The 25791-nt window shown below is 39.2% G+C and overlaps 1 protein-coding gene and 1 pseudogene across 4 annotated transcripts in view; one reads left to right on the top strand and one right to left on the bottom strand.

The window, feature by feature from the left end:
• NDUFAF6 (NADH:ubiquinone oxidoreductase complex assembly factor 6) overlaps nt 1–25791 on the top strand; it is a 48632-nt gene that overhangs the window by 2664 nt on the left and 20177 nt on the right. For 2 of the 4 annotated variants that reach the window (XM_066266019.1, XM_066266020.1), the window contains exons 2-5: nt 6813–6916; nt 16413–16535; nt 21271–21327; nt 25306–25408. In XM_066266019.1, coding sequence (XP_066122116.1) covers nt 6813–6916; nt 16413–16535; nt 21271–21327; nt 25306–25408 — 387 coding nt within the window. Of the gene's footprint in view, nt 1–6812; nt 6917–16412; nt 16536–17678; nt 17799–21270; nt 21328–25305; nt 25409–25791 lie in introns of those variants that run through there. The other 2 variants (XM_066266018.1, XM_066266021.1) reach the window with 2 other exon arrangements.
• Nucleotides 8819–9885, bottom strand: LOC136328568 (polyglutamylase complex subunit TTLL1 pseudogene; annotated as a pseudogene).

The raw sequence follows: 25791 nt of genomic DNA, 5'->3' as shown, positions 1-25791 counted from the left end.
TTTTGACTCCCCCAAAACTTAACTGCTAATAACCCACTGTTGACCGGAAACCTTACAGATAACATGATAGTTAATACTGTATTATACTAAAGTAAACTAGAGAAAATGTTAAAATAAGGAAGAGAAACCACATTTACAGTATTGATTGAGGAAAAAACCCCACGTGTAAGTGAACCCACACAGCTCAAACACGTGTTGTTCAAGGGTCAACTGTAATTTACTTAATCTTTATTGCAAATTGTGAGGGACAAATGTAGTCTCACCACTTAAGGTTATGAGGATTAAAGCATATAGAACAATGCCTGCATAAAGCAAGGGCACTGTGATTATAACTGTAAGCCATTACAGTATTACCTCATTTAATGGACTGGGAAACTGAGGTTTAGAGAAACTAAGGAGTTGACCCGAGGTTCACTAGAATAGCCTCATAGAGTCAGGGGCTTGATGATCGTTTTGTTTTTCCTGATTAACACTAGAAAGCCTGGCACGTGGGAATCGCTGTTAATCAGCTGTGGAATGGAGTTAGATGAATCAGGTCCCCTGACACATCTAGGCAGGGCCTCCTTGGAGTCCAGGTCTGATTGCAGAGACCAGTGGCTTAGCCTCTTGCTGCCTATCTGCTGTACTTAGTCATGACAGTGGTCAAAATGCTCTGAGTACCTGGTCTCAAGGACTTCCGAAGTGTTTAAAAATTAAACATCTTGGATTTGATTGGGCTAGTAAATCCCAATTTTTAAAAGTTTATTTTAGCAAAATGTAGTACAACAAAATTCCCATGTTTTGGGTTTTTGTTTTTTTTTTTTTGTATTTTTCTGAAGCTAGAAACGGGGAGAGACAGTCAGACAGACTCCCGCTTGTGCCGAACCGGGATCCACCCGGCATGCCCACCAGGGGCGACGCGTCGCTCTGCTGCGACCAGAGCCACTCTAGCGCCTGGGGCAGAGGCCAAGGAGCCATCCCCAGCGCCTGGGCCATCTTTGCTCCAATGGAGCCTTGGCTGCAGGAGGGGAAGAGAGAGACAGAGAGGAAGGAGGGAGTGACGGGGGGTGGAGAAGCAAATGGGCGCTTCTCCTATGTGCCCTGGCCGGGAATCGAACCCGGGTCCCCCGCACGCCAGGCCCACACTCTACCGCTGAGCCAACCGGCCAGGGCCCCATGTTTTGTTTTTAATCACTTTTTTAATACAGTTCCTTCCACACTTTATTTGTTGATTACTTATAGGGGAAACAAAATAGCAGTAGAGGAAATCAGGGCATTAAGAATTTTTAAAGTCAGAACTGCTAAAAGGTTATGTTTATTATTATGTATTTTAAAGTTGCCATTCTTTTGATGATTAATTTGTTACCAAAATGTATCATATGTATGTACCATGTCCACTTGTCCAGTGAAATTTTTCTTTAATATAAGTAGTGTCCTAACTTTTTTATCCACAGGTGAATAATTACTCTTACTAATTTCTTATGTATTCTTGCAATAATAGTCTATGGCTATCACTTGATAGCTTTTCTCAAATATGTATTTACAAACGGCCAGATTCTTACTCTGTCCATGTTGGTATTTGAATGGAATGGAGGCTATTGACTCTAGTGGTTTATTTAAAAGCCTGGATTTTGTAGGCTGACCTGATCTGAATTTATTCATCCTACATCTGTCACTTGAGAAAGTTACTTAAAGATTCAGCTTTTTCCTCATTTGTACATTTATTTCTACTACTACCTTATAGTGTAGTTGCAAGGATTAAATGTGATGATGTATAAAATAATGCTGGCACATAAATACTCATAAAATAGTTTTAGAGTAAAAACAAAATGAAATTTGAAAGGGAGATTAGAACTTTTGGCTTCTAATTGTCCATTAATTTTTGCAAGATTTGTCCTCTGAAATTATTTGTGCAGAGTTCTTTTTGATATGTATCTTATGGAAGGCCTCCAAATATCATATCAGAAAAGATACCAGACCATAACTTCAGGTTAGCCAGCTGGGTTCTCTTAGGAATCTAGGTTCCTGGAAAAATCTCAAACCTGATTTTCATAGGCTTCTTGGGGTTTGTTTTTAAGGAACTGCTGCCTCAGGCCTTAGGATTGGTGCTATAATAAGGAGGTGCTAGTGGTGGTTTATGGAAGTGCATTTGTACTTCATGCTCTTCCTGCCTCCCTGAGGAACCAGTTCTTCCTCTGTGTTTCTGTGGCACAGATCCATGGACTTAGTCTAGTAGTCCCAGCACCAGATATGCTTATTTCATGTGTCTGTCTCTCCCTACTAGACTGAAGTCTATGCCTATCTTCAGTGTCTAGCACAGTTCCTCGCACATAGTAGGCACTAAATAAATGTTAGAATTCGTGAGTGAATGAAAGGTTATTGGCTTTGTTGCTGTATAAAGCCATCATAGTTTGGCATTTCTATCAGGGACAGTTCCTAGGTAACTTGGACCTTGATTAGCCACTTAGGATACCTTGCATACCAATAATTGGTGTTTATAACAATGATCCTGAGTGATGAAGAAATGGATAAATCAGTATATCCTATTTTTAATGTAAGGAAGTGGGTAATATTGTTTAGAAACATTTCCAATGAAAATTAAAAAAAATAATTGTTAACAGAGCCAACTCTTAGCTGTGTAAAATATCTTATTTACCAAAGTTTGATACAGCTGTATTACATTGTTATTTCTTTTTTTCAGTTCCCTGTAAGAAACTTAAAGGACTTCACATATTGGTTGTTTTTAGGAGATTTGCAGTAGGAGGTTATCAAGCCTCATTTTGAAAATTAGGAAATAAACACGGCTGGTATCATTTATTTCAGTAACTAGTTGAATGGTAGAAATTAAAATTGTAGTTTTGATTCCTGATATTAAGTGTTTTCCCACTGTTTTCATAGTAACTTCTGAGTTTTTTAAACACTTGAAGTTCAGAGGCTTTTTTTTTTTTTTTTTTTTGTATTTTTCTGAAGCTGGAAACGGGGAGAGACAGTCAGACAGACTCCCGCATGTGCCCCACCGGGATCCACCCGGCACACCAACCAGGGGCGACGCTCTGCCCACCAGGGGGCGATGCTCTGCCCCTCCAGGGTGATGCTCTGTCCCTCCGGGGCGTCGCTCTGTTGCGACCAGAGCCACTCTAGCGCCTGGGGCAGAGGCCAAGGAGCCATCCCCAGCGCTCGGGCCATCTTTGCTCCAATGGAGCCTCGGCTTTGGGAGGGGAAGAGAGAGACAGAGAGGAAGGAGAGGGGGAGGGTTGGAGAAGCAGATGGGTGCTTCTCCTGTGTGCCCTGGCCGGGAATCGAACCCGGGACCTCTGCACGCCAGGCCGACGCTCTACCACTGAGCCAACCGGCCAGGGCCCTTGAAGTTCAGAGACTTTTTATAGTATAAAAAAATTTTAAAATATTTATATTTATATTTACACATTTAAAAATATAAACTATAGAACTGTTTTACTCTCACTGTCCATTTTGTAGCTGAAACTCCTTATAGTGAGATTTATTTTTTTTAAGTAGAGCTAAAGGATCTTTTCCTTTTGTTTACATGGAAGTTGAGGGAAATTGTGAGGGAATGACTAGAAGGCATTTAAGTTCTCTGTTAGGGCCTGACCTGTGGTGGCGCAGTGGATAAAGCGTCGACCTGGAAATGCTGAGGCCGCCGGTTCAAAACCCTGGGCTTGCCTGGTCAAGGCACATATGGGAGTTGATGCTTCCAGCTCCTCCCCCCTTCTGTCTCTCTCTCCTTTCTCTCTGTCTCTCTCTCCTCTCTAAAAATGAATAAATAAAATAAAAATAGAAGTGATCAATGGGTGCTCATCTAAGTAGAGCAACAAGATGATGCTTTAAAAAAAAAAAAAAAAAGTTCTCTGTTAGGAACCAATTGCAAAGTGGGAGCAGTCTGAACTTTCTTAAAGTTCATGGAATGAAGTTTTCCCATTTCATAATGAATACTATTTAATAGGAAATAATGTTTTCGTAAGATTCCAGTATATTACAATGAAAGTAGCCTAGTTGACAGGCAGTCTGGTAAGTACTTTATACTTCAGTCATCTTAGAATGACTGTAGTAAGGATTATATTTTTTAAACTTTTACTTTGAAGTAATTTCATATTTACATAAAATTACAGAAATAGTACACAAAGCTTCAATATACTCTTGACCCAAATTTCCTTATTGTTAACACTCTGAACCATTTGAGAATAAGATGTAGACATGATGTCCCATTCCTTCTTTATATTTTAATATGTATTTCTTAATATACCATGAATCTCTCCTGTATAACTATTGTATAACCATCAAATCAGAATATTGAAATTGACCAATATTAACATATAATCCACAGAATCTATTTGAATTTTACCGATTATTCTGTTATGTCTTTCATACATCTGGATGATGTGCTACATTTAGTTGTCATATCTCTTTAGTCTTCTCTAATTTGTAATAGTTTCTCAGTGTTTCCTTATCTTTCATGAGCTTGATATTTTTTAAAGAGAACAGGCCAGTTACTTTGTAGACTCCTAATTTTGGTTTATTTAACATTTCCTCATGATTTATACATTTTTGGCAGGTATTTTATAGAAATGATGCTGTGTTTTTCTCAGCATTATATCAAGAAGCACATAGTGTGCTGGCTGGGTAAGCTTGGTTAGTTAGAGTGTCATCCTGATATGCCAAGGTTATGGGTTTGTTCCCCAGTCAGGGCACATACAAAAATCAGCCAATGAATGCATAAATAAATGGAACAACAGACTGATGTTTCTCTTTCTCCCTTTCTCTCTCTCTCTCTCAAATCAATCAATAAGAAGAAGGACATGACATTGATTTATCCTATTATTGTGGTGTGAAATTTTTATTACTTGGTTGAGAAGGTATCTTTTAGGTTTCTTCCTTGTAAATTTAATTAAAAGAATGTTAATTAGCCTGACCAGGAGGTGGCACAGTGGATAGAGCATCTGACTGGGACGCAGAGGTCCCAGGTTCGAAACCCCAAGGTCGCCGGCTTGATTGTGGGCTCATCTAGTTTGAGCACAGCTCACCAGCTTGAACCCAAAGTCGCTGGGTTGAGCAAGGGATCCCTTGGTCTGCTGTAACCCCCTGGTCAAGGCACATATGAGAAAGTAATCAGTGAACAACTAAGGTGCTGCAACAAAGAATTGATGCTTCTCATCTCTCTTCCTTCCTGTCTATCTGTCCCTATCTGTCTTTCTCTCTCTGTTCCTGTCATAAAAAAAATGTTAATTAGTAAGTGATACATATTTTTTGAGGAGATACTTCAGTACTGTGTAAATATCCCATTTCTATCCAACTTTTACCTACTTAACATTTCCAGACATTTATTGAATTTGATTTTTTTTGCTTGAATCAGTTATTACTTTGTTAGTTATCAAATGGTGATTTAAAAAGATAACATCATGTCTTCTAGATTTATCAGATGGTGTTGTACAGATTGTTAAGTGTTTCCTTCTCTTCCTATTTATTATTCTTTACTTTATATTGACATAGACTCATGGAATCCTGTTACAATCTGTTACTATCATTATTTTTTTGATGCTGAAATGATCTCAGACTTACCTAAAGAGAACTTTGTCAATTTCTTTGTCCTTTGACAAGCCCCTTCCTTTTTCCTGCTCAACATTTCTTTCTGCTCAAGAAGATGTTTCAGGCTTATCTTGTATTTTCCCTGCCCCAGGTGTGGAGCCAGTCATTCCTCTAAGGATCCCCATTTATTTTCAGTGGAGAAAGCTATTTAGAAACCGTGATCTAGGTCAGGGGTCCCCAAACTACGGCCCGCGGGCCGCATGCGGCCCCCTGAGGCCATTTATCCGGCCCCCTCCGCACTTCCGGAAGGGGCACCTCTTTCATTGGTGGTCAGTGAGAGGAGCATCTGCATCCTGTGCTCCTGGAGTACTGTATGTAGCAGCGCTGCAAAGCGCTGAGTCGCTCACCTACAGTACTACTTCCAGTGATGCAGGACGCACGTGTCAGGGCTCCGGAAGCATGTCATATCACTTGTTACGGCTAGCAGTGACAAATATGGAACCAGACATTGACCATCTCATTAGCCAAAAGCAGGCCCATAGTTCCCATTGAAATACTGGTCAGTTTGTTGATTTAAATTTACTTGTTCTTTATTTTAAATATTGTATTTGTCTCTGTTTTATTTTTTTAATTTAAAATAAGATATGTGCAGTGTGCATAGGGATTTGTTCATAGTTTTTTTTATAGTCCGGCCCTCCAACAGTCTGAGAGACAGTGAACTGGCCCCCTGTGTAAAAAGTTTGGGGACCCCTGATCTAGGTGTTAGGTGTGTTCATTGAAACTGGGGCGGACCGGGAGGGATATCATTGCTGCTAGGTTCTCTTAGCAGACACTGCTAGGAAGCGTAAGTGTAGTATGTGTGAGTGTGTGCGTATACACCTGAGCATACACCATCCCCACCCCTGTATTGTTTCCTGTCAGTATGTCTTATCTGTTTATCTATGTATGAAAAACTGTGAGTTCATACCAGTACTAGTTAAAACTATTTTTCTTGATTTCTACTTTGGTAGCTTATTTGAATTCTCCTAAAGTGATTCTGAAATAATTAAAATTATAAGTACTACATAAGTCAAAATAAATTAATAGAGATTAATTATTTTTTATTTTGATCTGGTCTGGGATTGTGGGTAGATATATTTTTAGTAATTGTAGGGAAACAGGTATAGAATATATGAAGTTTGAGGCCTCTTTTGAATTGAAGCCTCATTGTTTTCAGGTAACTCTGATCAGTATTCTTTTGTGTGTGGTTTGAAAGTCAAAAGTAACTGCCTTTTTTTGCCTATTTGTTACAGGAAACGAGATTACGAAGGCTACTTGTGCTCCCTGCTGCTTCCTTCAGAATCCAGAAGCTCTGCTTTTGCACTCAGAGCCTTCAATGTGGAACTGGCTCAGGCTGGTATTAAAATACCTTAAAAATTATTTGCAAAAATGGTGATATAATGTGTTTAATGCTGAACAATAAAGAAATATAGCTGTAATTTACATGTTGGATGGGTTTAAGGTCTCTGCTGGTGATTTTTTCCCCCCTATTTAGGCTTAACAGTTTATTTTCTAAAATAAAAGTAGCTAATGAACTTACTTTTTCTGTAAATACCATTCTGGAATTGTTTTTCTTTTTCTAGGGATATTATAAAACTGTACAATGAACATTGCCTATTTGTCTGTTAATTAGGTAGGTTAATCAGAGTATTCCTGCTTATCCTCTCCCACATAGCGGTTTTAAAAGCACTTAAAATTTTTTTTTTATTTAAAAATTACAGTTGACATATAATATTATATTAGTTTCAAGGGTACAACATAGTGATTAGACATTTATATAACTTATAAGGTGATCACTTTGATAATAAATCTAGTGCCTGTATTACACCATACATAGATATTATAATATTATTGACTGTATTCTCTATGTTGTACTTTACATCTCCATGACTATATGTAACTATCAATTTGTACTTTTTAATCCCTTCACCTTTTTTACCCATCCCTCCCAAAACCCTTTCCCCATCTAGTAACCCTCAAAATGTTCTCTGTCTCTGTGAGTTCCTTACTGTATTGTTTGTTCATTATTTTGTTTTTTAGATTCTACATATGAGTGAAATCATATGGCATTTGTCTTTCTCTGTCTGACTTATTTCACTCAGCAAAATACCCTCTAGGTCAGCAGTTCTCAACCTGTGGGTCGCGACCCCGGCAGGGGTCGATCGACCAAAACACAGGGGTCCAATGGCTTTAGGCGACCCCTGTGTTTTGGTCGTTCAACCCCCGCAGGGGTCGTGACCCACAGGTTGAGAACCGCTGCTCTAGGTTCACCTATGTTGTTGCAGATGACAACATTTCATTCTTCTTTATTGTTTTGAGGCCTCTTGGGAGGTTAGGCCATGGTCAGAGCTACTTGGTATGAGCTACAAAGTATCTTCAGATGGTTTCCACTTGTGCTGGGCATGGAGGTGCCTGGGAGAGGCTACACTGCCAACTAAGGCTGGCTGCTACTAGTGCCGGGCTTGGGACTGCTTAACAGGAGGTATGGGATATGCTGAGTTCAGATGCTGCTGGTTTGGGGTTTGTCTGCAGCACAAGCCAAAATAGGCTATTGGTATGGAAAAGCCACTGGATGCGACTTGGGTGGGCTGGAAAGTTGGCCCGGTCTCAGGGAATCACCAGGACAGGGCAAACAATGTTAGGCAGGTTGATGGAGACTCAGATATGGTGCCTGCCTGCACTTGCAGGGAGAGGGCTTAGCAAAGGCACAACGGCTTCTGTTAGCACTTCTGTCTGGGAGAAAGTTGCCCCTTTAGTTCTGGTCCTAGAGCTAGAAAATTATTTTCCTGATCATGTGTCCCTGGTGCTTTGTGAACTTTTCCCCAGAGGTGGAGCTCAGATCCAGATTGTGGCTCTTTAAGAGGGACTACTTGGATTCCAGGAGCCCTCTGTCTCACTTGGACACAATCCCTGCTGGTTTTTACCGCCAGAGGTTACGGGGACTCCTCTTCCTGGCACTGGAACCCTGGACTGGGAGCTTACTGTGGGGCTGGGACTCATCACTCCTTAGGGGAGACCTCTGCAGGCAAGATATCTCTCCCAATTAAAAGAAGTTTTTAACTTTTTGGGGGGTGACATTGGTTAATAAAATTATACAGGTTTTTCTTTTTAACCTTTCAAAGAAGTGCTTTTATTTATAAGGCTTAGGAAAGGAAAAATGCTCTAGAAAAAGGAAATTTTAAAATAGGTGTTCAGTGAGAGCCCAGGAGCAATGAGTGGTTCTGGTGGGGTCCAGGTTGAGTTTTGCTTTTACCGGTGGTCACTTCCAGACTGTGAGGACAGTTCTCCCTTAATCTTTTGATTAGGCCCCCTTTGGACCCTAGTGATTGGCCAGAATGACTTCTCAGCTCTGTATCAGAATTTCCTAATTGCCACAAACGTTTTTGGGGGATGATTTGTTTCATTTACAGTCTTCATTAGGGATCTCAGTGTTAAGGGTGTCATTAGTTAGGTTATACGTAAGGATTCAGTCATTGGAGGTGCTAGGTAAGAGATGGGGACACATTAACCATGATCAGCCAGGGCTTCAGCTTATTGTCTATGATGTTGTAGCTGTAGCAGTAAAACAGTGCTTGTCGTTGCTCATCACTGGCGCCATGGCCTTCAGCAACTGCACCATGACCCAGTGGACCTCGTCAGACAGCTTGCTGCTTACCTGCTGGCCTCAGGTGCTCTCCAGGCACAGTCGCAGGTTGTTCACAGTTCACTTGCCCCCACGTATGTGGTTGTAGTCTGCCCTGTGTTCCTTAGCGTTGGTGAGATGAGTGAACATGTTGACCAGCTCGCTGGTCCTGGTGTACTATGCAGAAGCAGCAATGCCCAGGCTTCTACATGGTACAGCTCAGCAGGTGGTACTAGCCCCCAGGACATACAGGTGCAGGTTGAACTTGCTCTCACTGATTAGTAACAGGTTGTTGATACAAAGAAAGATCACATAGGCTTCCTTAGTGGATTGAGACATGAGTGATGTTTTGCTGTCCTATCAGCTCTTTTGAGGTAGTTTCCATTCTTTTTGTGTGTGTGTATGCCAGAAAACTCCCTTCTTTCTCTAGTTCTTTCCTATATTTTAAAATATTTTTTACCATCAGATCCTCTGGGTCAGTTTATAGTGGTTCCTAAAATGGTTGACTATTTGATCTCTTGAGAACTAATAGCCAGTGTTGACACTGAAGACATTTTGGATGGTTTGCACACTCACCCGGTAAAAATGCCAGCCCTCTTTTTCTGACACCTGGCCCATCCTGTCTTTTCAAAGTTATATATCAGCACTCACTTCTCAATATCAGTAACTCATTTCACTATTCCTGCTATAATCCATCTGTACATGGAGTCAGTGGGAATGTCCAGTTTCTCTTTAGTTTCACTGACTCTTGTCTGGGCTCTTTCCTGATGTCAGATTATTTCCCTGTCACTTTCTTCCATGGCTGTAGAATGCAGAGCAGGACATCTCTGAGTGGCTCCCTGCCTCCAGTCCCACTCTGAGCTTGCAGGAGTTTGCCCAGCCACTGTCCTACCTACTTTTGAGGTGGTTCCCTGGCAACCAAAGATGCAATGGCTGGTGCCTAAAATTATATAGGTTTTGAGTGTATGGTTCTATAATACACATCTGTATATTGCACTGTGTATTTATCACGCAAAGTTATATCTCCTTTTTTTTTCTCTATTCTTAGAAATACTGTAAAATTCAGTCATTTTAGTTTAAACACAATAAGTGAGTTACAGGAAGTTTTGCAAAAAGGCACACATTATTAATGATATAAATTTGGCAGCAGAATCCTATGTAATGAAAGTTACTGTCAGGTGATAGGAAAGAAAACAGATAACAGAAAAACTGAACTGATTTTTCTAGTCTAATATTAGAAAGAGGAAAACAATGCTCAGATATGGACATTCCTCACCCCTCTCTGTTTTAAACTAAAGATTCTAAACTCTTGGCTATATTACCATTAGGCCATTCTTTGCCATTACTGTCCAGAGAGGTGGACGGATTCTCTTCCTATCCTGTGCTCACAAGGCTGAGTAACACTTTATAGAGACACTGATATTGTTCAATGTCAGGAAATACTTCTGACCTCATCAGATTAAACATCTTGGCTACCTGGTAAACGTTCATAGAGTTTTATTTTTCTTGTTGGTACATAAGGGTTGTCAGAATACAGAAAGTTCCTGCTCATATCTTTTTCTGTCACCATATTATTTGACCCTCTTTACCACTTTCTTTACCCTTCTTTCCCTTTGATTACCACTGTGCTGTTGTCTGTAAGTTTTTGTTTGTGTTCATTTGTTGCCACATGTAGGTGTGTGACCCATTCTGCGTCTCCACCCCTCTTATCAGTCTGGTCATGGCTTCTTTATATCCTTGATATAGGACTCTGTTCAGCTAGACTTCAGGTGGCTCTCAGTGATGGTTGTTCTGTAGTTTACTTGTAATTTTGATGTTGTCATGGAAGGAGGTGAGAGCAGCATTTTCCTACTCCACTGTCTTGATCAGAACTCAGTCAAAGCTCTTTTTGAGTGTTTAGCTTTAATGTGAAATGCGGAACGGAAGCAATTATAACCAACCCAGACCTTAGGAAGGAGAGACCCTTCATTTTCTTAGAATGGGAAGAACACGTGCTGATACAATATGAATGGAAATAGAGGATGGAAATGAGGGAGGTGAAATAAAATGACCTTGACTTTCTTAGTATTTTATTTTATTTTATTTTTTATTTATTTATTTTTGTATTTTTCTGAAGCTGGAAATGGGGAGAGATAGTCAGACAGACTCCCGCATGCGCCCGACCGGGATCCACCCGGCACGCCCACCAGGGGCGACGCTCTGCTCACCAGGGGGTGATGCTCTACCCCTCCGGGGAGTCGCTCTGCCGCGACCAGAGCCACTCTAGCGCCTGGGGCAGAGGCCAAGGAGCCATCCCCAGCGCCCGGACCATCTTTGCTCCAATGGAGCCTCGGCTGCGGGAGGGGAAGAGAGAGACAGATAGGAAGGAGAGGGGGAGGGGTGGAGAAGCAAATGGGCACATCTCCTATGTGCCCTGGCGGGGAATCGAACCCGAGTCCCCCGCACGCCAGGCCAACGCTCTACCACTGAGCCAACTGGCCAGGGCCGACTTTCTTAGTATTTTAAATGGAAAGGTCAGTTATTTAGAATGAGGGAGCAGGGTAGAGTTTGGAGTCTTGAAGAGAATGGCGCATTTTGGCATGGCCTCTCTAATTAGTATGATAGGAATTGAATGAGAAGTGAATAAAAATATGCAAATATAGCACTGAGGCACAATTGAGGTTAGACACTCTGAATCTACATAACATAACGTACCATAGCATAACCAATAATTTCTTGGTATATTTTTAGAAGTCATGGGTCCATATTTTTCACCTTACCCCTTTTCAGGTATAAACTACCTATCAGTATCTTATGTCAATTTAAAATGATTAAAATTCCATATTTGATAAATAAACTCTTAGGGTTTCCCTGAATTTTCTGTCACTTGGTAGGACTGTCTTGCTGCCTTTTTTTTTTTTTTAATTTTTATTTATTTATTTTTTACAGAGAAAGAGAGTGAGTCAGAGAGAAGGATAGACAGGGACAGACAGACAGGAATGACGAGAGATGAGAAGCATCAATCATTAGTTTTTCATTGCGCGTTGCAACACCTTAGTTGTTCATTGATTGCTTTCTCATATGTGCCTTGACTGCGGGCCTTCAGCAGACCGAGTAACCCCTTGCTGGAGCCAGCGACGTTGGGTTCAAGCTGGTGGGCTTTTCCTCAAACCAGATGAGCCCGCAATCAAGCTGGCGACCTCGGGGTCTCGAACCTGGGTCTTCTGCATCCCAGTCTGACGCTCTGTCCACTGCGCCACCGCCTGGTCAGGCTCTTGCTGCTTTTTTGCACACACAGTCTTATTTGTTCATTCATTTAACAAGTAGTGTCCAGAATATGCTAGGCACTGTTTTATGTATAGCATTGCATAAAACAAGTGAAGTTCCCTGAACTCAAGGAACAAACAAGTATTGTGTAATGTGTTGGGTGGAAACAGGTACTGTGGGAAAAATTAATGGGGACAAGGAAGGTTGGGTGCCCCAGGTTTCTATTTCATGTGTGGAGGTCAGGAAAAACCTCACTGGGTAGGTGGCATTTGCACAAAGATTTGAAGGCGGCAAGGTTGAGATATGAAGAGTATTTTAGACAAGGAACAGGCAGTGCAAAGACTGAGTTGCAAGTGTGCCTGATGACATTCAGAAAAGAAGGCAAGTGTTGGACAGAGGGGGGTGAGGTGGGGTGGGGGAGCATGGAAGGAGAGATTGGGCTAGAAGTACCTGGGCCAAAGAGACAAGGTCTTGGAGACCATTACAGTCACTTTGACTTTTACTCTGAGTGGGATGGAAACCATTGGAGACTTGAGCAGAGAAGGACATCACCTCTTGGCCATGTTTTAAAAGGCTTACTTTTGATTTGTGCATTGAGAATAGACCATATGCCACTGGAATCTGAACACTAAACATTGCTAAGACCCATCTAGCACCAAGACCATTAAAAAAAACTAACTTGTTATTTGGAAATCATTTCACACACAGAAGTGAGAATAGTACAAAGCATACCTGTATACACTTTATTACTGTTTTGCCCCATTTGCTTTATCATTTTGTCTGTATGAATACGCCCACACCCGTATTTCTTTAATGAATCATTTTAGAGTAACTTGACTATACCATGGCCCGCATCCCTATAAATTTGTGTGTTTCATAAGAATAAGAATATTCTCTTATGTAGCTACTAGTACGGTTATCAATTTGAGTACATTTGACTTGATACAATAATTTTATTTAGTTCACCATTGGGTTTCCAGTTTTGTCAAATGACCCAATAATGTTCGTTATGGCATTTCCTCCTATACAGTATCCAGTCTAGGATCACGTATTTGTTTTCATGCCTCTTTAGCCTTCTTTAGTCTGGAACATGTTCACAGCCTTTCTTTGTCTTTTGTGACATTGTCATTTTAAAAACAATACTGTTTCTTTTAAAAAATAGAGTATTACTAGCCTGACTAGTGGTGGTGCAGTGAATGCGAAGGTCCCAGGTTCAAAATCTCGAGGTTGCTCCCTTGAGCACAGGCTGGTGCAGGATCACCAGCTTGAGTGTGGGATCCCATGGTTGCTGGCTGGAGTCCATTGGTCATTGGCTTGAAGCCCAAGGTTGCTGGCTTGAACAAGGAGTCACTGGCTTGACTGGAACCCTCCAGTCAAGGCATGTATGAGAAGCAATCATTGGACAATTAAAGTGCTGCAGCTACAAGTTGATGCTTCTCACCATCTCTCTCCCTTCTTATCTGTCTGTCTTGCCAAAAAAAAGTGTCTCATTTGAAGTTTGTTTTATTTTTATGTTATAATTACGTTATGCATTTCTAGCCTAATACTTAGAACCTAAGTGGTGTGTGTCCTTTTCAAGAATCAGAAGGAGGCATGAAATGTCTCTCTGCCTCTTATTGGTGATACTAATTTTGTCACCAGTCAAAACATTAATATATTTTCCTTGTTAAGTATAAAGAGACATTTTAACACCATGATCTTTGTGAAAATTTACCACAAAGATGGCAAACAGGTATATAAAAAGGTACTCAACATCACTAATAGTAGAGAAGTAAAATGCAAATTAAAAGTATAGTGAGATACCATTTCACAACTGTTAGGGTACCTATTATCAAAACAACAAGAAATAACAAGTTTGGTGAGGATGTCAAGAAAATGGAACCCTTGTACTGTTGGTGGGAATGCAGATGCTATGGAAAATAGTATGGAGGTTCCTCAAAAAATAAAAAATGGAACTATCACATGACCCAGCAATCCCACTTCTGGATATTTATTCAAAGGAAATGAAAGCACTAACTTGAAAAGATACATGAACCCTCTTGTTTATTGCAGTGTTACTTACAATAGCCTAGACATGGAAACAATGTAAGTGTCCATTGATGGAAGAATGGATAAAGATGTAATGTGATACACACTGGAATATTATTCAGTCATAAAAAAGGAAATTCTGTCTTTTGTAACAACATAGATAGACATTGAGGAAATTATGTTAAGTGAAGTAAGTCAGAAAAACTAAAATATTGTATGATCTTGCTTATACAGATGCTAAAACAGGACAAAACAAAACAAAGCCCCCAAATTCATAGATACAGACCACATTGGTGGTTGCAAGAGGCAGGGGTGGGTGAAATGGTATAAAAGGTATAAATTTCATTATAAATTAATAAGTTCTGGGGAATGTACTGTACAATATGGTGACTATATTTAGCAATACTCTAGTATTATATATTTGAAAGTATTAAGAGAGTAGATCTTAAAAGTTCTCATCAAAAGAAAAAAGTTTGTAACTGTATGATGATGGATGTTCACTACATTTATTGTGGTGATTATTTGACAACTTAAATCATGTTGTACACCTGAAACTAAGATACTGTTACATATCAATTATATCCCAATTTTTAAAAAAATTACCCCCTAGATTTAGCATACTTTGGTGATTATTGCATGAACCTGATCAGGCCATTCTTAATTAGTAGTCAGTGAGGGACACTGTCTAATAACTACTTGGTGAATGAATGAATGAGTTTATTTAAAGTGTACATACAGCCTGAGTGGTGGTGGTGCAGTGGTGGTGGTAGAGTGGCAACCTGGGATGCTGAGGTCTCAGGTTTGAAAAAACAAGGTCACCGCTGGAGCGCGGGTTCATCTAGCTTGAGCACAGGGTCAGTGGTTTGAGCATGGGATCATAGACGTGAACCCGTGGTCACCAGCTTGAGCCCAAGGTAGCTGGCTTGAGCAAGGTGTCACTGGCTTGGCTGAAACCCCAGGTCAAGGCACGTATGAGAAGCAATCAGTGAACAACTAAAGTGTTGCAACCATGAGTTGATGCTTCTCATCTCTCTCCCTTTTTGTCTCTCTCTCTCACAAAAGATAAAATAAAATGTACATACAATAAAATTTACATTTGTGGTGTATGGTTCTATAGGTTTTCAAAAATGCATATTCACCACAGTCATATACGGAACGATTCCAGCAATCAGAACATTCCTTTATGTGCCGCTTTGTAGTCAACCTCACCTTTCACCCATAATCTTTTGCATATCCTTCTGGTTCCAGGTTATTTTGAAGTACATCTTAGATAAGCTTTTCCATCTGTAAACATTTCAGTATGTATCTCTAAAAGATAACTCACTTAAAAAATAATGAAAATCCATTATCATACATTAAGAATTTAATAGTAATCATTCAACACCCAGTGTTTGGATTTTCCCAGTTGTGTCTCTCTTTAATATATTTTTAAAGACTTCATTTATTCATTTTTGAGGCGGGGGTGGGGTGGGGAGAGATAACAGATGGGGGGAGGAGCAGGAAGCATCAACTCCCATATGTATGTGCCATGACCAGGCAAGCCCGGGGTTTCGAATCAGTGACCTCAGCATTCTAGGTCAATGCTTTATCCACTGTGCCTCCACAGGTCAGGCAAAAATCAGGATTCAAATAAGGTCTACAGTTTATGACTGGTTGCTAGCTCTTAAATTTCTTTTAAATGAAATTTCCCATCTCTTCTTTTGTTTCTTTTCTTGCATTTGTTTTCTGGAATCGCCTATTTTTGAATGCAGACTTGGAAAATATTTTTGTATAAGCACCAAATAATTTGCAGCTTTTACTTAGGAAACTCATAAGATTTTAACTTAAAGGAAAAATGAAAACAAACATATAGAATTGAACTTAGTTTTTGGCTGAATTATGCGATTTTTCAGTCATAAATACTGATTTTTGAGACTGCAAACAGTGCAATTATTAAAGTTTTTAACCCTATTTATAGATTAAGGATTCAATTTCTGAAAAAACAATTGGACTGATGCGAATGCAGTTTTGGAAGAAAACTTTGGATGATATATACAGTGACAATCCACCACATCAACCTGTGGCCATTGAACTGTGGAAGGTAAAAAAGTTCCTACTTTTAATTTGTAAGAATTTTATTTGAGCATACTTTTTCATGCATGCAATTTGGAGAATAGTGATGGGCAGTCTATCTTGAAAATATCCTTAGGCTCATGTAATGTTTGGATATACACTGCTCACAAAATTTAGGGGTTTTTTATAGCTTCATATTCATTTTGAAATATCCCCTAATTTTTGTGAGCAGTTTAAGTTAGTTTGGAGAGAAGAATTAACAATCATCCACTAATTGACACAGATCTTGGGTATATTTCCCCCCCCCCCCATCATTTTTTCAAATGAGAGGAGTGGAAATAGAGTGACAGACTGCCGCATGCACCCTACCCAGGATCCATCCCGAAACACTGCCACCCCCATCTGGGGCCATGCTCTCAACCAGCTGTTTTTAGCTTCTGACATGGAGGCTCCACAGCGCCATCCTCAGTGCTCAGCTTATGTGCTCTCGAACCAATCGCCAACTGAGCAAGCCAGGACTGCAGGAAGGGAGGAGAAAGAGAGAGAGAGAGAGAGAAGGGGGAGGGGGAGAGGTAGAGAAGCAGATGGTCGCCTCTGACTGGGAATTGAACCCAGGACATCCACACACCTGGCCAATGCTCTAACATTGAGCCAACAGTGCAGGGCGGAGTAATTTCTTTATTAAAGGAAAAAAGAGGGATCTGGTCTCTTTGTTATAAATTATTTTCCACATATTTGGTTGCAGAATTTAAACCCCACACATTTTGAAGCATTGGCAGGTAAATTTTCAGTTCTATCTGTGGAGAAATGTGCTCTCACTATTGCAAGCACAAATTTAAAACTGCCTTTCTAGTTTGATAGAGTTGAGTATTCATTGATAAATTTTAGGTATTAGAGAATAGAAACCTATAGGCTAGAACTATTTGTATAGCTAGATGTATGTAGTAACTAGTTTCACATTAAAGCAGCTATATGGAACCCTCATTCATAAACTGCTATGCACAATTTAGAATATGCTAAATATGCTAAATTATGAATGAAGGAAGGGAATTAGGTTCATTTTGTCTCTGATCTATGTCCCCATTGTAATATAATGAGTGCCAAAAACCAGTTTCTGTAACAGGAGCCACTGACAGACCTGACAGTGGTACACCTCTTCTCAGGTCTGTGCACCAACAGAGGCAGACCCTGTGTCTGGGCCCCAGATTGACGTCTCTGAGCCTCAGTAAGGATGGAAAGCTAGTCTCCCCATCCCCCCCGGGGACTGAGAAGAAAATGTGGATGGGAAGCTGTGAGTATTAGATCAGTTGTTTACCTCTATTCATCCCACTTCAGTAACTTCAATCTAGGTGACTCAGTTTAGAGAAGTTTCTCTAAAGTCCAGAAACTCTTTTTATTATTTTAAACACAAACCTGATGGCAGTAGAGGTTTATGCTAAGACTGAGACTGAACGTTCTGGATTTAGTCAGGAAATATCATGGAAGACCTTAGATTCCTTTAACACAAATTTATCTTTTCTGAAAAAAACTAGAAGACATATCTGAATTACAGAATGTTAACATGTGTGCCAGTTTGTCCAGTTTTATAATAGCTGCTTAAATTTTGATGATTAATGTTGGCCAGCTTTTAGATATGACCAGTGCTGAAGGTTAATATGAATATTTAAAATAAGCAGGTAATGTTCAGAGCATTTGCCTTCATTGTATGTTCTATGTCCCTCCTTCTGCAAGAGCATATGCTTATTGTACCACTGTCCAGTAAAAATTTCCAGTGGTTCTTTAGATTAAATGGGTGATGGGACAGTGTGTTTTCCAGAGAGCACTTTCCTGCTGCACTCTTTCATTGTGCTTTTAGGGTACACAATAGTTGAATATCTGAAATTTCTTTTATTTTTTATTTTTCTTAAGCTGGAAATGGGGAGGCAGACAGACTCCCGCATGCGCCCGACCGGGATCCACCCGGCACACCCACCAGGGGGCGATGCTCTGCCCATCTGGGGCGTCGCTCTGTCGCGACCAGAGCCACTCTAGCGCCTGGGGCAGAGGCCAAGGAGCCATCCCCAGCGCCCCGGCCATCTTTTTGCTCCAATGGAGCCTGAGGCGGCTGCGTGAGGGGAAGAGAGAGACAGAGAGGAAGGAGAGGGGGAGGGGTGGAGAAGCAGATGGGTGCTTCTCCTGTGTGCCCTGGCGGGGAATCGAACCCAGGACTCCTGCACGCCAGGCCGACGCTCTACCACTGAGCCAATCGGCCAGGGCCTATCTGAAATTTCTTATACAGTTCATATGGCATTCTCCATTTCTCTGTTTATTAATATTGCAGTTTAAATTTATATTTATAGCTGAGGTTTTCATTCTGTTTGACTTCTGTTTCCAAAGTTTTAATGCTTTATTCAGCTTCTTACACATATTTATTTTTTACTTTGATTTCTGATTTCCCTCAGAATTAGACAGAAGGACTATATTTTGTGGTCAAGGAATTGCCACCGCTATTACTTCAGCCTTGAGTAAATAGGAGTCCGACTTTTCAGTGGTGAAATATTTATTGAGTACTTTTATGGTCCAGGAATGGTGTTTGATGATATGATTATACAGATTAAACATACCCTGCCTCACTCAGACACGTAGAAAATAAAACAAGAGCAGGACTCTGTTAAGACTGAAGAATCCCCAGCTGACTCTTGGGACTGAGGAGAGAGGCTTTTGGGGAGTCCTGCTTTGTACATTGGTAGTGCTTAGGATGCTGGCAAACCAACTTCATGTAGCCCTGTTCCTTCTTCTAGGTTTCCGCCAGCCACAGGGCTCTGTTCTTCATACTCTCACCCTTTGTCACATATGTGTATTGATGAGTCTGTTAGCGAGCCTTTATATATTGTTTGTCAATGATGTTTCAGAGTATAGGATATTCCTAAAATTTTATGTTTTAGTACTATAACTGTTGTGAAAATGTATCATACTTAGTATTGATTTGGCAAGAAAACAATGTTTTTAAGACTTATCAAACATTCAGAAAGGTTTCAAAATGAAAAATAGTATGGTAAGAATACCTCTATCCCTTTTACCTATTGTTAACACTTTTTCCCCATTTGTTAGTCATTTGTACCGCTCACTTGTGTATACAGGTGAGCTTGTGTTGTCTCTCAATAGATATGTAAATAGATTATATGTATTCTCACACTCTTAGTTTTTTTTCTGAATCATTTTTTTTAATTTTCTGAATCATTTTTTAGTGTAAATTACATATCCTTAAAAACTTTAGTGAATATTTCCTAAGAATAGGAGCATTCTCTGATATAACCAGAGCAGTTATTGACTTTAGTAAATTTAACTTTGCTATCACACTTTTATCTAATTTTCCATTCGTATTCCAGTTTTGTCCGTTCACCCAATAATGCCCACAGGTGTATTTTTCTCTCTAGTACAGGATCCTGTCTAGGGTCAGGTATTGTCTGTCATTTCTCTTTAGTCTACTTTAATCTGGAACATTTCCACGGCCTTTCTTTGTCTTCTGTGACGTTGACACTTTTTAAACCCTCTAGGTTGTTTCTGTTTTTTGTAAAACATTCCTTATTCTGGATTCGTCTGATGTTTTCTCATGATTAGATTCCGACTGTACATTCTTGGCCATAATACTGCCTAGACAGTGTCTTCTTCTTAGGATATCATATCTGGAGGCACATTTTGTGCATCTGTCCTTTATTGGCATTGTTAATTTTCATCACCCAGTCAAGTTGTTGCCTGGCTTTCCCCGTTTATAATCAATCCAGTGTGCAATTATATTTCCCCTGGCAACTCTAAAAGAATGTGAATGTACTGCTACTCATTAATTGCCCCTGAAACTTAGCATTTGTTGATAGTTCTTGTCTGATTCAGTACTGTTACAATTGCAAAATGATAATTTTCCAAGCCTAGTACTCTGTCCACATTTACCAGTTGGCCCTCTACTACAAGGAAGAGCTCTCTCTCCTGTATTTATTTACTTATTATTGTTACAGACTAATGAATTTCTGTATTTTTTTTCAGTAGTTTATAATTCATTACTAAATTATTTTGGTCCCAGATTTGGACAGAGGGAACCCCTTCAAACTGGCTCCTGTTTTCCTATGACATGCCTCCCATAATTTTTTTGAGCACTTTCTATTTTCTGGCACAATAAAAGATTCTAGACTCTCCTTGAATGTCCTTTGCCCCAACTCTGGAAATCACTCATTTCTCTAGAGCCCTGTTTTTTTTGAGAGGAATGCTTTTAGAAACTAAGATCTGAGCAACAGGTATATTCTTTCCTACTAGAATGCCTTTACTTGCTAGTACTGTGACTTGCAGATTATTTTCTTTGAAGGTTTAGTTACTCTTTTATTTTTGGAGAAGTGGTTATCTTCATTCATTAGAATCTTGAGCCTATAGAATCTTTAGCCTATAGAAAGAGGTTTGTGTGTAATAAGCATAGAAGTCAGGGTACATCATATAACAGAAGTTTGGTATTCTTGTTTTGTTATTTTTTTTGAAAGTGAAGTTGTTCAATTACTAATAGTATAAAAAATGAACAGATTAGTGGGAACATTTTAGATATATTATCTTTACTTGAAAATGTTTTGAAATGTTTTCTAGGGACATTTTCTTTTCCCTTGTATTTTCTTAACATAGCTATCTAACTGGTGAGGAGTTATTACAAATATTCCCTTACCTAGTTTTATATTTGGTTTGATATTTTATTTAGGTCTGCAGAAGTAATTTCTAAAAATTGAAAATAACTCTTGTTTTTTTAGGCTGTCAAAAGACATAATCTGACTAAAAGATGGCTTATGAAAATCATTGATGAAAGAGTAAGTTGAAATTGCTCATAGTAAGTTTTTCCTTTCTTTTTAATCTTTAAGCTAATTTTTCATCAAAACTTGAAAAGTCATACACATATCATTATGTACATGGATCTCTGTCCAAATGGTAGAGGGAATATGGAAAGTCTAATGGTTCTAGTGAATGTAATCCTATGTAAGTTCTTAGAACTGAGTTCTATTCTAGTTCCAGCCAAGCATTCAAATTGCTCAGTGACCTGTGCTAACAACCTGTGTAATCTTTCTGACACATTGTTGGCTCAGTGTCCTCATTGGCTTGATATTTATAATGCACTGTTGTCATAAAAATGTAAGTTTACTTAACTTTATGTGAATATAATTTATTATTAACCATAAGCTATAGTAATAATAATATAAATCAAAATGAGATAATGGCTTCAACATTAAGAAAAATTGCTCAGTTGACCTATAAAGTTAGTTAGCACCAAGAAAATCTATTTTTCAGGTGTCTCCTATTTATATGACAAAACTGGAGAACTCAAGACAGAGATACCTTTTCTGTTTAATGAAAAATAGCGCTTGGCATTTGCAGGGAGGGATATTTAAAAGTAAAGGACTGGGATCAATCTCCTCTCATTGATCTATAAAAATTCTAGCTGGCTTTTTTACAGAAATTTGCAAGCTGATCCTAAAATTCATATGGAAGTGCAAGGGAACCACCAAAACAATCTTGAAAAAGAACTAAGTGGAGGACTCATATTTCTCGATTTTGAAACTTAACAAAGTTACAGTATTCAAACTGTGTGGTAGTAGCATTGACATATATATATAGACCAACAGACTAGAATTGAGGGTTCAACAATAAACCCACATATTTATTTCTGGGTTTCAACAATAAACCAGCATATTTATTTTTAACAAAAGCCAATCGATTTTTGACAAGGGTGTGAAGATAATCCAATGGGGAAGGAATAGACATTTCAACAAATATTGCTGGGACAACTAGATAGCCATATGCAGAAGAATGAATTTAGACTCCTAACTCACACCATGTATAAAAACTTACTCAAAATGGATCAAAGGTCTACATGTAAGAGTTAAACTTGTAAAACTGTTCAGAGAAATCATAGGCATAAATTTTTGTGATGCTAGGATGGGCAGCGATTTTTTAGATATGATAACAAAAACACAAGCAGTAAGGGGGTGAGGAAGGAGAGAGAGGGGGTGGGGGGAGGCCAGGGGCACAAAGAAGACCAGATAGAAGGTGGCGGAAGACAGTTTGACTTTGGGTGAAGGGTATGCAACATAATCAAATGTCAAAATAACCTGGAGATGTTTTCTCGGAACATATGTATCCTGATTTATCAATGTCACTGCATTAAAATTAATAAAAATAAGATAAAAAATACTTGATTGCACTTAATCAAAGTTTAAAAATTCAGAAAGTGAAAAGACAATCCATAAAATGGGAGTTATTATTTGCCAGTTATATATTTGATAAGGAACTTCTATCTACAATTGGTAAAGAACTCTTATAATAACTCAACAGTAAAAAGAAAATCCAATATAAAAACAGGCAAAGGATTTGAGTAAACATTTTTTTAAATTATTATTAATTGAGAGTCAGGGAGGCAGATGGACAGACTCCCACATGTGCCCTGACCAGGATCCACCTGGCAACCCCCCTACAGGACAATACACTCTGTCCGTCTGGGGCCACTGCTCTGTTGCTCAGCAGCTGAGCTATTTTAGTGCCTGAGGCAAGGCCATGGAGCCACCCTTGTTGCCTGGGGCCAACTTGCTTGAACTTTTCAAGCCATGGCTGTGGGAGGTAAAGAGAGAGAGAGAGAGAGAGAGAGAGAAGGAGAAGAGAAGGGGTGGAGAAGAGAAGGGTTGGAGAAGCAGATGGTCCCTTCTTCCGTGTGCCCTGACTGGGAATTGAACCCAGGACTTCCACACGCCGGCTGATGCTCTACTGCTGAGCCAGCCAGCCAGGGCCAAGTAACCAATTTTTAAAGGAAGATATACCAATGACCAATAGGCACCTAAAAAGATGTTCAGTATCTTTGAATAGGCAAATGTAAATCAACGAGATACCACTTCACACCCATTGGGATATCTGTTGATTATAACAAAAAGATGTTGGTGAGAATGGGGAGAAATTGGAATCCTTCATATATTGCTGAGGGGAATGTAAAGTGGTACAACTGCTTTGGAAGAATAGTTGGGCAGTTCTTCAGAAAGTTAAACAGTTACCACAGACCCAGCAATTTTACTCCTATGTTTATACTGGCAAGAAATGAAAACATATGTTCATATAAAACTAATACATATGTTTATAGCAGCATTATTTATTAATAGTCCAAAAGTGGGAATAACTCATAGTCTATCAGTGAATGAATAAACAAAATATGGTGTATTCATACAACAGAATTTTTTTTTTTTTTTTTTTTGTATTTTTCTGAAGCTGGAAATGGGGAGAGACAGTCAGACAGACTCCCGCATGCGCCCGACCGGGATCCACCCGGCACGACCACCAGGGGTGACGCTCTGCCCACCAGGGGGTGATGCTCTGCCTCTCCGGGGCATCACTCTGTCGTGACCAGAGCCACTCCAGCACCTGGGGCAGAGGCCAAGGAGCCATCCCCAGCGCCCGGGCCATCTTTGCTCCAATGGAGCCTTGGCTGTGGGAGGGGAAGAGAGAGACAGAGAGGAAGGAGGGGGGGTGGAGAAGCAAATGGGCGCCTCCCCTATGCGTCCTGGCCGGGAATCGAACCCAGGTCCCCCGCACCCCAGGCCAATGCTCTACCGCTGAGCCAACCGGCCAGGGCCCAGAATATTATTAATAATTTCTTTAATTGCAAAGAACTAAGTATTGCTAGATGCTCTAACATGGATGAACCTTGATAACCTGCTAATTGAAAGAACTCAGATACAAAAATCCACATTATATCATTGTGTTTTTATTTTATAAATGATATTTTATATACAAAATAGACAAATCCATGGAAACAAAATAGTTAGGTGGCTTGTCAGGAGATAAGGGGAAGGGAGATGGGAAGTGGGAAGTTAGTGCTTTGGGAATTTCTTTTTGAGGTGATGAAAACATTCTGGAATTAGATAGTGGTGATAGTTGCATAACTTGGTGAATATACTAAAAACCACTGAACTATATATTTTAAAAAGGTAAATTTTATGGTATGTGAATTATGTGTCAATGTTTTTTGTTTTTTTTGTTTTTTGTTTTTTGTTTTTTTTTTAAATATAGAAGATCTAGACATACTCTTTCCCCCTGGGATCATTGCTAGTGTCAGTTTCTTCTGATTAAAAAGAGGAGAAAAATGTGTATTACCTTGACAATTGAGTCTTTGTTATTTTATTATTATAAAAAGTGGCTAAATTTTACGAGGATTTAAATTTTTTTGTTTCTTGAATACAGTGTGTTTAGTTCATCAATCCTTTATCACGGGGGGAGGGGGCTGGTTATGAGTCTCCTACCTTTTTCTAGGTACCTTTTTCTTTTTTGAGAGCATGGGCTTAACAGTCAAAATGTGTGGGTTTGATTCCTGTCCCCACTATTTATTACCTGTGTGATCTTAGGCATATTGCTTAATGTGTCTGTGAATCAGTTTCTTCATCTGCAAAATGGAAAAGTATTATTTTCCTATTTTAGGGGGGGATGCTAGGATTAAGAAGATAATGTCTAAAGTGCTTAAGAGCTCAGTAAAGGTAGTTTTTCATGATAACTTGGGCTTTTGAAGGAATTCACAATTATGCCAACCCATGATAATGGTGACTGTGCATTGAGTTTAATCCTGAGGTATTATTTTAAGGGTTGATTTGTAAGATTGAATGTATAGAACTTTAACATTTAATTTTAATCTTATTTTATTGTGTGGTAAATATATACTTAATATTTTATTTATTAATCAGTTATTTTGGGGCAAAAAAATTGTGTCTTTATAAATTTTGGTAATTCATCAAACTTTGCCTTTTGATTGACTATAGGAAAAAAATTTGGATGACAAAGCATATCGTAATATCCAGGAACTGGAAAATTATGCTGAAAACACACAGAGTTCTCTTCTTTATTTAACACTAGAAATATTGGGTAAGGATTTTTTATTCTATTCCATATTTCTCTTTTTCAAATAAAACACTTTCAGACTTTATATTTTTTCATAATTTAACAATTTAACCAGTTTAACACTGAAGTTTTTCTTTGCATCATTTATAAAGGAACAGCTTTCTTTTTCTTTTTCTTTCTTTTTTTTGTTTTTTGGCAAAAAGGGAAATACATGTTTTTTTTTGGAGTGCAGACAAATCAAAATACTTAGGCTCTAATAAAAGTACTTTAGCTACCTCATGGAATTGCTATAGTTAGTAATTTGGGAATTGCTGATAATTTTAATTTGTAAGCATCTCCTATAATTGGAAAGCTTGTGGCTTTCCTCTTCCTTCCCTATCTATACTGCTTCTCTATGGTAAAAAAAA

This window comes from Saccopteryx bilineata, chromosome 3 (genome assembly GCF_036850765.1).
Source record: "Saccopteryx bilineata isolate mSacBil1 chromosome 3, mSacBil1_pri_phased_curated, whole genome shotgun sequence".
In the NCBI taxonomy this organism is placed as follows: Eukaryota; Metazoa; Chordata; class Mammalia; order Chiroptera; family Emballonuridae; genus Saccopteryx; species Saccopteryx bilineata.
Note: the sequence above shows the minus strand (reverse complement) of the source record. Positions and strands in the feature narration are given on the sequence as shown.